Genomic DNA, 14,150 nt, shown 5'->3' with positions numbered 1-14,150 from the left:
GTACATACAGTTTCTTGAAACCATCATGCAGTACATCTGATTCACTTCTTCCGATACATCACGAAGGACATTTATTTGAATTGTAGTCAAAACAATGCAGATTTAAATAATAGAAAGACAAGAGCACAAATTGGAAACAGCTAAGGAATTTCAAGATCAGCCAAAAACACCAAATGGATGCATCAATTTTGAAAAAAATAAAGCTTTGTCATATAGCCATACTAATACAACAAAATAAAAATGAAATACAATAATATAGAAGTAATATTATTGAGGACTTCTTCAGTTTATTTTGACAGCAATATGACAAATTAATTACCCTGCAAATGTGCACTTTTCAGATACAAGGTCTTCAAAATATAAATGCAGTAATTGATATACCTCAGGCAATGATTTATTTTCCAAGTACAATGTAGTTAGATATTTCATTGTGCATATTCAGTCTACCAGTAATCATCAAATTCAAGTATGCAAATTTGAATATTAGTCTGTACATGTGCATGGATTCGTTATATATTCTGGTCTATAATCATACCTTGTTATACAGTAAAACGTCTTGCAGTCACTTTGTATAGTCGCCTGTATACAAGTATGCAAATTGACGTATCTTCATATAGATTTGAATCAAATACAGGGAAGAAACTTTTTCTCTCATTCTTTCAAGTTTCACTAACCTTCAGTTATGTATCATTTTACCAAATAAAATATATCATGGTGTATTGTATATCTCTAGATTTAATTGATCTATTACAGACCAAAGTAAAATTATAAGGTCTGAAAGGATAGACTTTTTCACAAAAACTCCTGTTTACACAGGTTCAGTCTTAGTTTGTGCACATGTCTAAATGTCACTTTCTACCCTTCTTAACTTTGCTTGGTGTGTTTCTGTCCATCTTTTTGTTTCTATTTTTGTTCTTGACATTGACCTCTTGGTAGTAGTGGGTTCCAACCTTCTTTGTCTTTTGAGCTCGCTCTAGACTGCGTCTCTGTAGGTGGAACAAAGAAAAAGGGTGGCAAACATAAGATCAGATAGCCCATGCTTTCATTTGGATGGATTTTGAATCAAAGACAGAACCATTTTCTATTCTTATACAATGTTTTAATCTTTTTCCATGCTAAACTGACATCATTGTGGCAGGAATAACATGTTTATAGTAACAAAATATTGAATTAAAAAGTTAAACATTTGATTGTTTACTGTTTCAGGAACAATTGGATGCAGCACTAATGTATATGTATGTGCCCTTAGAAGAAGAAGAAGATGTGCCCTTACCTGCTTTGCTGTCAACCTTTTCTTCTTCCCACTTTGCTCCATTTCTGAATCCCCCGGAGTAACATCCTCTGCCATTTTGGACTTCTTGCTGGGAGAAGGGGCTGCCTCCACACAGAAGACATGTGGGCTCACTTTCACAGCATAGTTATCTGGGGATAGAGGTAGGAACATGGGTATCCGGTATTTAATTAAGACACTTTTTTTACAGCCGGTGCACCATAGAGTAGAGTTGAGTGACAATTAAGGTGGTGTTGTGAAATAATAGCACTGTAAAAGTTTCACAATTTACAGTGAGTCCAAATCATCTTACCTGGTGCTTGCAGAAGGTCTGTTTCAGATGGAGGCATTTTTCCACTTGGAGACTCAACTTGTCCACTTTCCATGCTGTCTTGTTCAGCAGGACCATGTGTAGACTGTACTTTCCAGCCACTTGTAGATGCTACAGGCATAGAGGCACTGGTTTCAGATATGGCAGAGGTTACCCACTTTCCTGATGTTGACATCTGTGTGAGCTTTCTCTTCTTTGCCTTTCTAACTTTTTTACTTACTGGACTTTTCAAAACATACTGAGTGTCCAGGCTCCGCCTGTCTTTAACATGATCTCCTTTCTGCCCCTTGTTGCTGGGATCTCTTTTTTCCTTGCCGTGTTTGTTTTTTCTGTCTTTATCTCTTGTCTCAAGCTCATCTTGCTCTGCTAACTCCTTTTCTCCCAACTCTTTTTCTGCCACTTTCTTACCATCACCCATCTGTGTCTCTGCCCTGCTTTCATCTTCATTACTATCTCCTGTATCATCTTCACTTTCATCGCTAGCCGCTGATTGGTTCTCCTCCTCCTCTGACTGCACATCGTCTTGCTCTTCTTCTTCCTCTTCCACATCTCTCCCAAGATCGTCCTCTGACACGTAACTCTGATCTGCACTGTAGCCTGACATCGTGCTGACCACACCCGGAGATTGTGGCTCCAGTGGTTGCACGTCATCACCCGAGAAGTCCAGCCCCACTACAATCTTGCTCAAGTCCTGGGCCACCCTGGGTTGCTTCCTTTCCAACTTCTCTTGCTTGGCTAGCTTCGTCTGCAACCGTTTCTCTTTGTTGGTGAGGCTCCCTTCTACTCCCTGTGGAGAAGTGTTGGGGACATCTTCCTGCTCTGTTTCTGTGGATGTTTCTGGTTCAGATGTTGTGGCACCGGTGCTCTCCTCAGTCTCCCCAGCAGCTGGTACAAACTTGATGAGTGGTTGACTGGAGCTTACAGCTGACTTTGGTTTCTGAGGGCACAAGACAAAACCAGAATCAGACTACATTTTTAGCACTTGCCCTTTTACTGCTAAGGCCACACAAGTTTATTTCCTTGGTTCTATTACATTTTACTTTGAAAATATAACAAGCAGACTTCTTAAAAGCAGATGGAGGGCAGGAAATTTTTTATATGCAGTATTTATTGCATAAAACTGAGTGCACCAAGACTTTATGCTGATCCTTATGTTTTGTTTTCATTATGTTTTTTCAGTTAGCTGAGAACCAACAAATCAATATTAAATTGGTGTGGCTAAATTCAAACTGGCAAAACATGCCAAACCAAGAACTACTAGAAATATAGAAAAACAAGAGCACTGTTGTGATGGGTTGCATTTCCTATCCGTGCCACAAGGGGGCCTTGGGAAACTTCGGCCTAAGAGTAACCATACCTATCATGAAAGTCCATCTGTGTTGGTAGTTACATGTTTAAAGTTAAAACTTTTGGTCCAACACAAAAAGTTCTCTCACCTAGAGCTTTCGACCAGTCACTCTGGTCTTCCTCCGTAGACTGACCCAGTGAAGATTCACTGGACCAAAAGTTTTAACTTTAAACAAGTAACCATACCTGTATGTCCAAATCAGCCCCTGGTGGTTTCACGAAGTATGGCAGCCGGCCACGCTGGAAGTCATTTAGCACCATCTTCGCCACAGTACTTACATCAGGCTCACCACCCTACAGTAGAATGTCAGGGAGTTATTCATATATAATAGGTTAAAGCATATAGCTATATGCTAAATCCTGTGTTTATGTCTCAAATTCAGTTTTTACATAAGCACACAATAACAGAAATTTGTTAATTTGTACCTAGCTATTCCAACCGATGAAATGCCTACTACTATTCCAAGAAGATAAACACTGAGAACACAATGTTTTTCGATCATGACTAGTATGAGTTGTCAGTACAGTTTATGTCATACCTGGATGGCGATAATGTTTGATACAGGTGTTCCGGCCCGTGTGATAACTAACGGTACGACCCGGTGCTCTCTTTTGTTATCACACAGGCTTAAAAATGTTCCATAGAATAATTCAAATGCATTTCCTGATTTTGAAACTTCAAACACCAAACTGGAATGTTGGATTGTTACACTTTTTGTTTATATACACCAGATTTGGGCGCATTTCGCATTGATATGGTACTGTTTTCTCGAGTAGGTATGACATAAATAAAATGCAACATAGTGTATTCCCCATCATCCAATCCAACCCATGGTTGGGCTGGTACCTCGGGTGATACGGAATACACCGTGTAGTATAATTCTATATGTATCACTGGAGTGTAAAAGGCTTGAAAGCAAATCAAAATTTCTTCTAAAACTTGCCAAAGCCAGTCTATCTTTCAGGTCTGTACCAATCTTTAGTTCTGAACAGATTAGAACAAATCCTCTACAATAACCATCTTCGTGGAAAGGACCATAAAATACTCAAACCTTTAAGAGTTTGCCAGTCCTTCTCGCCATGCTCTCCAGGAAGTCTTCAGGTCCATCCCAGACAGGCAGTTTGTAGGTCTTGGCTAAGTACTCCTCCTTGACTCTCTCTAACACAGCTGGGATGTGGTATTCTGGTAGTTTCACGTTTTCTATCCTCACCTGGAGACAAAGACAGATTCAAAAACTTGGATGACAAAAAATTTTAAAGGAAAACACTCACTCATTGTCAGCATATACACCAGGGGCATCTGCACTAGACAAGCTTTAAACAACAATTGCAGTAGATGTGCAAAGTTTAGGTAGACAAGTAAGAAAAGAAATCAATATTACCACTCCCTTGAGCACCAGCTCTGTCTCTGACTCGGTCTCAGATGGGTACACGACCCCGGGGCAGTCTATCAGGTAGATACGCTTCATCAGGGTGATGTACTGCCACACCTGCAATCATGGGCAATAAAATCTGTCACTTCCTGTGACTCTACTATATTCAAATAGCTATGGATACACAAGCAAGTGGGGTCGTGTGGCGCAGTCGGTAGCGCGTTCGGCTCACACCCCAGAGGTTGCGGGTTCGAACCCCACCTTGTGCACCGATCTTGTGCCCTTGGGAAAGGCACTTTACACGACTTTCCTCACTTCACTCAGGTGTAAATGAGTACCTAGCTTCGGTTAGGGACGTCCCTCGGATAGGACGTAAACTGGAGGTCCCGTGTTTGAGGAGAGCCACACCTCGAGCACGTTAAAGATCCCACCACACCTTTCGAAAAAGAGTAGGGGCATGCCCCGGTGTGCGATGGTACAAACACTACTGTATGGAGTTGGTGATTCACTTCAAATCACCCGGACAGAGGCCTGGCGACCTCCGTCTTGTATAAGCCACATGGTGATTTACATCATTCACCCGGACGGAGACCTGGCGAACCCCGCCTGTATCAGCCAAAATCTTGGAGAGGAGATAGGCGCCGCCAAGATTATAAGCCTACTGAAACATCATGGCGCAAGTCCAGACATGCTGCTGGCTGCCATGATGCCCCTACGACCGTTCACGGTTATGGGTCTACATACATACATATACAAGCAAACCAACAAAACACACCCAAAACAAAACCTCCACACACTGTAACCAATGGTAGCCTAATGAATGATAAAATTGGAAACTCTTCCGATCTGCTGACCTTTGTCTCCCCTGCTATGGGAGCCACACTGCACACCTTCTTCCCTCGCAGTGTGTTAATGATGGAACTTTTCCCCACATTGGGGTAACCAATCAGACCAACACTGATCTGTTTCTTGTCTTGGTGTAGCTGGAAAACAACAAAACAAGAATAATCAAAATTTTTGGGGAGCAAATGTTACAAAAATATCTGTGCCTAACAGAAGAAAAGATAATTGAGAATCTTGTAACAGCAGGGCCTACCCACCTTTCCAAACTGCCTGAGCAGCTGAATAAGCGCCCCCTTGCCAAAAGGGTTGGTAACGCTGGCATGCATGGCCAGGGTTGGGAACTCTGCTGAGAGCACTGATACCCATCTTTGCTGCGGGAGGAGAAAAGAAACACAGTGTTTACACATGATGCACATAACAGATAATATGGAAAACGACTGAAATATACAGACAAAAGCAAGTTGAATATGTTTTTCAGTAATACATGTAATTCCTTCAGGATCAAAATCAACCTTGTGCATCCTAGTATCAGATGTTTGGTAACTCATCATACACTATACTGACAACTGACCTGATTACATGTATGTTGTGCAATTTTTGTTTTACTGGGGACAAATATATCGATATCCCTACATAAAATCAACAAAAAAAGAGCATCATTATTCTATTCACAACATGAAAAGAATGATAAACCAAGGAATATTATTCCCAACCTAAGGTATTTTTCCTAACATTTCTATCATTCTAATAAGAGTAGCTGTAAAATGTTGCCTTTAGAAAATGAATAAAATCAAAATTCAAGCCGATCCACCCTTTATCAAAAACATTTTATAGACAACCTTTAATACAATAGCGACATTTATGCCAGATGCCAGTACTTTCACTTTTATGTCATGATCAACCCCCCTTTCTATAGGAAGTGGGTCCTTCCACAGGGTCACATGACTTGTAACCACCCAAATTTGGCTGGAGGCATCCTCTACAGATGACATCATCCCCCTGCTATTGGGTGGCCCCACCACATGCCTGTGACTGAGAACACCAACACAACCTTTGTGTGTGCTGTGTGGTACAGTGGGGTTTCCTACCCACTACAGTGCCTCTGACATGACAGGGACGGAAGCCCCCAATCAAATACTGAAGCACGCAGGAGAATTGCTGTACCCTGGCATTTAAAGAGTAGAAGCTGTTTAATGGAAGGTAAGCTACAGTAGTGAGTGGTTGTTTTCCAAGTGTTACATTTTAAACTAGCCAGTGAATATTGATCTACTGCCAACATGTTATCATGCCCTTTTGTGTACAGTGGTGTCACAATCCATAACACATGGATATCGTACAGAGCTGTTTTGATGGTTGGTCAGACTAACAGATAGATTTTGGCAGATTTAAAAAAAATGACTCACAAGCATCAGTAATGCTTTAGGGGCAAATCTATATTGTATGCAATATCATATTTATTCAATCATTCGAAAAAGCTCAATGTCAAATCGTGGTGGTTTCTACCTCCATGGTCAAATACATGTAGTCATATAAGGAATTTATAATATTCAGACACAATGATAATATAAGGAATTTATAATATTCAGACACAACGATATATTGAAAAAGGAAATTTGTAATGTTCAATAAATACCAGTAACTACATGTATGCAGTAAAATTGTCACTCATTAGGATACGCATATTTTATTGACAGCCAAGGGCATTTCTTTATTCAAAGACATTGAGGATTGCTTCATTTGCCAGCATGTAATGATTGATATGCCACCGTTATTTCATAATCTGTTTTTTTTTCTATATTGAAGAAAATGCATTGTTGGAGAACATAACTTGGATATTACCGGTAGCTTTTGATGCTGGGTATTGTGTGAAACATATAGCACACTCTCCAGTCTGGCTAATGCTCACTAGCCCAGAAGCACAGCGATCACTGATAATCGACCTTCGTGTTCAGCTGGCATGAATTTTGTGGCTGGATGGGTGTGGGAACAATTGTTGGTTGAATGCACATACCGTGGGCCCTGTTTTTACTTGTTATGAAAGAGAAAAATTGAGGCTGGAATCACACTTTCATAGGTTACAGTTCAGATATACCTGGTCTGCTGGTTGCCAGACTGTAATGCTCAGGATGCCCTGGAGCTGTGTGAGTCATCCTGTATCCGATTCTATTGTTCAGCTCTAATTAGCCTGAACTGACTGTTGCAGTAACCTGTAAGCTCCACTATCAACATGTACATGTACTGAATCCTTAGACGAATGGAAAATCTCTACAATACTAATAATTGTTGCTCCAATAGTCATAATTTCAGCATTGGGATGGGAAATACTTAAAACCTTAATATCATTTCTAATATTACAAATACATTAGATAAAGGTAATGAGTCAATGGCTGGGGCAAAATTTTATAATCTTCAGCATTTTTATAGCATAATTTGATTTTCATAATTTGATAGCAGTAAATTTTTTTCAACTATCTGTAACTTACATGGACAAAACATACATACGGTAATTCTCAAAGAACTGAGTAAAGCTTTTTACATGCTCTGTACATTCCAAAATTTCTAGGACACATTCTAATAGATAGGAGTACCATAGATCGTAAAAAATATATGATGTACATAATCATGTATGCTACAATGTATGAGAGAACAGATGTAACTGTATGCTTGTAAATGACGCCTGTGGTATGGCCCCTGGCCCTAATTATGCCTTTTCGAAAGAGACCCAAGGGGAAAGAGATGTAATAACCAGATGTGTGCAAGCAATCAGATATCACTAATTACCATGATAAAGGGAGCAATGGTAGGCAACGCATCATATGCAGGCAATCCTAGAATTGCAGTGTCCAGTTTTGGGCCAAACAGAACTTATTAAACCTTATGCACAATTATTACTATCAAATTGAATACATTTTTGTCTTACACCCACTGGCCCTTTCTAACTGAGGCTGCCACTGCTGAGTTACCAAATACTTGTAATGACAGATGACACTACAAAATTCATACAGAAATCACTTTCTTTTTGTTTACTGTTTTATGTGTTTTGTTGCCTTTTAGATAACTTTCACATTGTGCGTCATATTAGATTTTGATCACAAATATCAAACTTTGGTCACTCAACAGTCACTCAATGATGGCCCTCTATTAGAGTATTGGCCTAGCGCACTACAGACAAGAATGGCCAAATTAATACTGGACAGGTACAACTATCTGCACTGCTCTTTAAATCATACACAATGTTGGTGTTAGTATAGGGATGTTCAAACATTTGAAAAGAAGTGAAAAAGGAGGGGAAGAATACATTCAAATGAACAGTAACTCACATTGAGGAGAACAGGACTTGGATATCCAGACAGTTATGTATGCTGCATACTAATGTCTTAATTCTGGCTATAGTTCTTGACTTACTAAGAGTTAGTAAGACTGATAGTTGGAACATTCACTGGCATTTTTTTATAGGTTGAAGAAACAAGTAACGACATGTATCTACATCATTCTACAAAAACCTAGTCTAATTTCATGCCTGAAGCTATTAAACAGCAAAACCACGAAAAAAGGGGAGGATCCCAATAACGTCTCTACTGTTTCCTGACACATGGATGCACAGGAAATGACAGCATATATTTAGACATTTATCTATAAAACCAGCTGTTCACTTAAGGTGGCTGATGACTTATACTTCAAAGTCCTTTAAAAATTAAATACTAGCATTGAAAACATTTGGATGAACAGCCAGGATTGGTTTATTTTTATTTGGCCTTTAACTTGGAGAAAAATTTTCTTGATTAACGGGGGGTGCCCTAATTCCGACCCATCCCTAATACCGAACTAGTTTGAAAAATCCTTGTTGCGGTGTTATGCATGGGAGCACGTACCTGAAAATAACCACATGAATGGACAATGTTTTTGTGTTGATATCGGTAATCTCACTAAGTTTGTTTTAGTTTGTACACTCCGACAACAGACAAGTGAAAAATCTGTGTGAATTCGACGCTTGTTCGGGGGTTGACGAGCGTGTCAAAAATGCAGGTTTTGCTTTTCAAACAGCCACTTTGGAGCAAGTCGCGTAATCGTAAAAAGAGGACTGGTTTGGGACAGAAAACAGTTGTAGATTGTTTTAGTCATAATTTGTGTATTATAATTTCTAAACTCTCTTCTCAGATCGACCTGTGTTAAACACTAGGTCGGAATTAGGGCACCCCTGTTGCGATAGAACGTTCCACCGGCAAAATGGCAAAAAAACTGCCGTGCGTTTCGCGAACCATTACGCTTCGGTGCAAGGCGCTACACTGAAGTGAAATACACATTTGTGTAGCTTTAATCGTTGTGATCTTTATCTATCAATATTATAGCTCATGTTGCGCGAGTTTTTGGTCAGATAAACTATTATCAAAGGTATGTGCGTTTGCATGGAACATAGGTCGGAATTAGGGCACCCCCCGTTACCTTTCTCCTTCTTGGTGACAAAAATTGAATGGGTACAAAAATAATAGATATACATTTCAAGTACCGTTATTCCTAAATTTCCGGTGTAATGTTTGTATGTATGTAAAGGTTTTAACCAGTACACATTTTGAACTTGGCATAAATGTTCAAATTCTTCTTCAATGAAGTTCAAGTAACTAAAATTAGTATGATATGACATGTCATGTGTCATTCCTCTCTTACAATGTTACATAAGTATCGGCCACAGAGTAATACTTACAATAAGTTACATACATACACCAATATCTATTTATATGTGTGTTTACAAATGCCTAGGGCACAGTGTTAGGGCAAGACCTAAATTTTCAACAAGATTCTTTAGCTAAGCACGTCCACATGAAAGGCATAGCCAAAGGGCCATACATTCTCATACTTTCACATATAACCCATTACCCAAGTGTGAACCCAGTAGTAGTAAGTCTCCAATTTACCAAAAATGGTCTCAAAGCATTTGAGTCAATTGAGTGTTTATGGGTTGAATGGCTGTCCACATTTTCTTTTGCGATGGCACACATATATAGCAAATTAGCGATAACTTAAACGTTAAAGAAATATTTTGGGAGCATTTGAAGGAGGCGATTATACCGGTGCATTCAAATGCACTATCATTTCAAGGACCATGTACATGATTGTATATAATTATAAATTATGTCCTTGATCATATCAAAATTAATTATGTATTTCCAATCAAAGAAAAGTACGTACAACAAGCACAAACAAGTATTCCCCCATTAGTAAAAAGGTGTAGTATCATCTAATGGTAACTGTACATCTTATGGATCACAGAAATGACATGCATAATTTTATCAATTTTTTTCAAATTCGGAATTATTTTTCTTTTTCTTTTCTTCTGGACATTTTCTTTGGACAATATTTTTATATCTATAAAATTGGTTTACTGGAATGCTGCTGAATGCTGATCCTCCAAGAAGGTGTGACTGTCGATAAATCCTGAGTGAAACACTGAAAGGATAAGACATTAAAGGATCAGAAGGAAGTCTTCCTCCCTTTGTCCCACCCTCACAGAACAATACTGATGTGAAGGTTAAATGCTTGACCAGTGACGTAAAAGGTCTTTAGTTCAGGCCACCAGGTGTTACTAGTAATACACATCAAGGTGACTCAATTCTCATTGATTAATTATCCAGCAACTTTACCTGGATATCTTCCCAGTTACCTCATTAATTTGCATACCAGACATTTCATTGATTTGCATAATTTTCAGACTGTGAGCTACCCTGAATGACATTTGGAGGCTGAATGTATACATGTATGTGTATTAACCTTGTTTGTGGCATTTGTAAGACATGGTAATTTGGGCATAGAAATGCCTATTACTTATATTACACAATATTAATTTATGTAGACAAGTGTAGAGTATTTAATTTTTCAACACACAAAAAAACAGATATAATGAGCATACAGCATACCCACTGACTAATCATTGTTGAATGTCTACATTTAATGATTTAGATTTTCCATGAATTGCCTAAGAAATAGAGGATATTCCAGGTAAAACCTCAAGATAAAAAAAGAAGACTTCTACAAATTCCTAAGAGAAAAAAAAACATGGGGTGATTCAACCACTTTCAGACTAAATAGTTCTATTTGCATTATAATGAGATGAGACTAATTGAAAAATTAGCACTGTCAACTTGTAACACCCCCATGGTGTTGAATGCACAGATTCCCATATCACTTTTCAAAAAGACAGCAATCATTAATATATATTAGATGGGCAGTAAGCCAGCAATACATGTATATCTATCGTGCACAATTCAGACATTTTTGCAATAAAACAATATCTAAATCATGATGCAGCAAAATTCATCAACATTTATATTCTTATCTGGCACTATAGGCTACTGGATAGACATTGCTTTCAATTCTTTGACCCAATATTCACAAGTAAAGTCTACCACACTTGCATTTCATATGCTTTCCTAGCACTGTGATTAAACACGCACTAGTACCTAACTTTTAAAAATGTCAAGAGGAAATACTGGTGTATAATAGTCAGTCAATCTATATGCTGTAAACCATCAAGCGTACAATTATATATTTATACATGTAGTACCTTTATGACTGTATATAATTCAATTTTGGGTGCACTGAAGTGCATGATAAACACAGTATATTGAGCAGCCTGGACACCTACACAGCAGATTCCTACACACAGATGGCACTGAATTATTCAGACTTGCATTCAACTGCACGTCAATTTAGCCCATGCCAGTCTACAATGAAAAATGACTCACATTAACATGACTTCAGAATGATAACAATGATCACTTTAAATCCCATAATCACTCCATCCTAAGACTTTTGGGATTCATTGGGAGGCGAGAGAAAAGGATTGGGTCATTTCACCAGTTTATGGCTATCTTATTGTTATGGAGAATTCAATTTTCACCACATAAAAGACTTGAAAACCTAAACCCCTAAATCCCATAATGGCACCGCCTATAAATTGAGAGTCAGTGGGATGATTTCACATTTGGGTTACTGCATTGCTGCAGAGGAGGTTGGTTGTCAGTGGAAAACAGGTTAGTGCTGATATGTTGTTCTGTTGTTCAGGCCCTTAGAAATGTTTGAAGTTTTATCTGATTCAGTATAATTTGTTACAACTCAGACTGACACATTATATCATTGACTGGTTAAACAATGAAGTTCTGTGTGGCTCAAAAAGAAGAAAGAAAGCTGTTTTCACAGGTCATGATCAGGACAATGGATTCTGCTTGAGGGCTTGTGCTGAGAAAAGAAGGAAACTGAACAGTTTTCACAGCTCAGAACTTTCATGGCAGTTCAAAGTGACAAGTAACGATGACTTATCTAAAGTATTTGTTTTGCAGCCTAGAGGGTCTCAGTCATTTGGCTGGAATTGAAAAATGCAGTTGATCTGTCACTTCTAAGAACCTTTGGCAGGTTCAATCAGTCCAAAATATCTTAATTACCTAGAGATATTGAGACAAGTTAGAAAATTTGCAACAAGATATGCCGTGAATAACCATCAGATGGTTTGACATGTTGTACACTGAGTCATTGTTTGTTACCAAATATTCAAATTGAAGTCAGGTATGTGTGTTAACGTTTCTGGAATATTTCCCTCTTCCGCCCACAGTGTTTGTTCTGCCTTAGAAACTTTTGCCATCTGTCTCCGTAAGCTTGTATTTGCAGCAATGTTTGCATCATATTCAGTCATGTGATATTTTCTAAAAAATCTGTTGAAAGGATAGGATGCTTCAAGTTAGAGTTGTTCTGGTATTTTAGTTATAGGTCAAATTTGCTGGTATTTGCACAAAACCTTGAACAAGATGCAATCGGAACTGCGACACAAGCACAGCAGCCAGGTGTGGTTCATGAATATTCTAGATACAAATTGTATAACATAACAAGGATGCCATTAGCATTACTCAGGCACCAGCAGAAAGTGTGTGAGAAAATTGAGACAAGACTAATTAAACGGTTTTATTATAATAACAAATATTTTGCTATTTTTATGTGGTAAAATGAGTGCACTGGTTATTTAATGGTCAGGTGTTTAACATTTTTTCCTTCTCATTAAATGATTCCATGTGTTCCATGTCAATATTTTCATTTAAATTAAAATGTTCATAACATCCTTAAATATCATTTACCCGCAGGATTGCATATAGGTGTACAGTGCATTTAGTAAGCTATAGATTATTACTGGATGCCTCTGGTACTAGACAACTTGACACCATTTGTCACATGCACGTGTACATGTTCCAGATACACTTACCGGTAACCAGCACTAGATGGATTATATTGATAAGATTGCCAAAAGGCTCTAATTGAAGTATACCATTGTTCAAATCAAGTTTCTCTATAATAAGTAACATCCAAATTCCTGGCACAACAGCTACAACAGTACAAGAAAAGAAATACCTTTGTCAAATGAAATCTTTTTGCATTAGAACTTTCATCAAATAGACTTATTTAAAGTTAATTATATCATACATACATATTGACTATAGTCACAAGAGTTTTTGATAGAAATTATATCCTCATAATATTCCCAGAGTAGTATACTCTAACTTACTTATCATCTGCAATATTTTAAATAGTACTCATAATATCCAATATTACTAGTAATGATTTATGAAAAAGTGAATATTGCATCAATATTTTTTAATTTAAATCCAGGAGTGATTCCCTTAAATTTTCTTACTTTTTAAACATAATTCCCCTCATAACATTGCATTTAACTTCTGACATTCTTAAGAAATACTATTTTGTCTGAACACTATTTTGTCTTTTTTTACCTACTTTGCATGGAGAGTCAGACAGTTCTTTGTCTGTAATGCCGAAATACAATTTACAACTAGAACTGTACTATTAACGAACCACACATCTCATTGATGAAAGATTTTGGACACAGAGTAAATGCCAATCTAACTACATTGGCAATTTCCTCCCCCCACAGTCTCATCAGCACAGCTAATTGAACTGAGGTGCTGACTGTGTATTTCTGGGGAATAAT

General features: G+C 38.0%; 1 protein-coding gene across 1 annotated transcript in view; it reads right to left on the bottom strand.

The window, feature by feature from the left end:
- Positions 1-36: 36 nt before the first annotated feature.
- LOC109485921 (nucleolar GTP-binding protein 2-like) overlaps positions 37-14,150 on the bottom strand; it is a 19,762-nt gene continuing 5,648 nt past the window's right edge. Inside the window, exons 9-16 of the mRNA XM_019789617.1 lie at positions 5,422-5,535; positions 5,176-5,304; positions 4,331-4,438; positions 4,001-4,159; positions 3,135-3,242; positions 1,584-2,538; positions 1,274-1,422; positions 37-986 (exon numbers count right to left, since the gene is read on the bottom strand). Of these exons, the coding sequence (XP_019645176.1) occupies positions 849-986; positions 1,274-1,422; positions 1,584-2,538; positions 3,135-3,242; positions 4,001-4,159; positions 4,331-4,438; positions 5,176-5,304; positions 5,422-5,535 (1,860 nt within the window). The 3' untranslated portion in view covers positions 37-848. The remainder of the gene's footprint in view (positions 987-1,273; positions 1,423-1,583; positions 2,539-3,134; positions 3,243-4,000; positions 4,160-4,330; positions 4,439-5,175; positions 5,305-5,421; positions 5,536-14,150) is intronic.

The sequence above is a fragment of the Branchiostoma belcheri genome, unplaced genomic scaffold (genome assembly GCF_001625305.1).
Source record: "Branchiostoma belcheri isolate BF01 breed outbred unplaced genomic scaffold, Haploidv18h27 scaffold79, whole genome shotgun sequence".
Taxonomy (NCBI): Eukaryota; Metazoa; Chordata; class Leptocardii; order Amphioxiformes; family Branchiostomatidae; genus Branchiostoma; species Branchiostoma belcheri.
The sequence above is the reverse complement of the archived record's forward strand: the minus strand, read 5'-3'. Positions and strand labels throughout refer to the sequence as shown.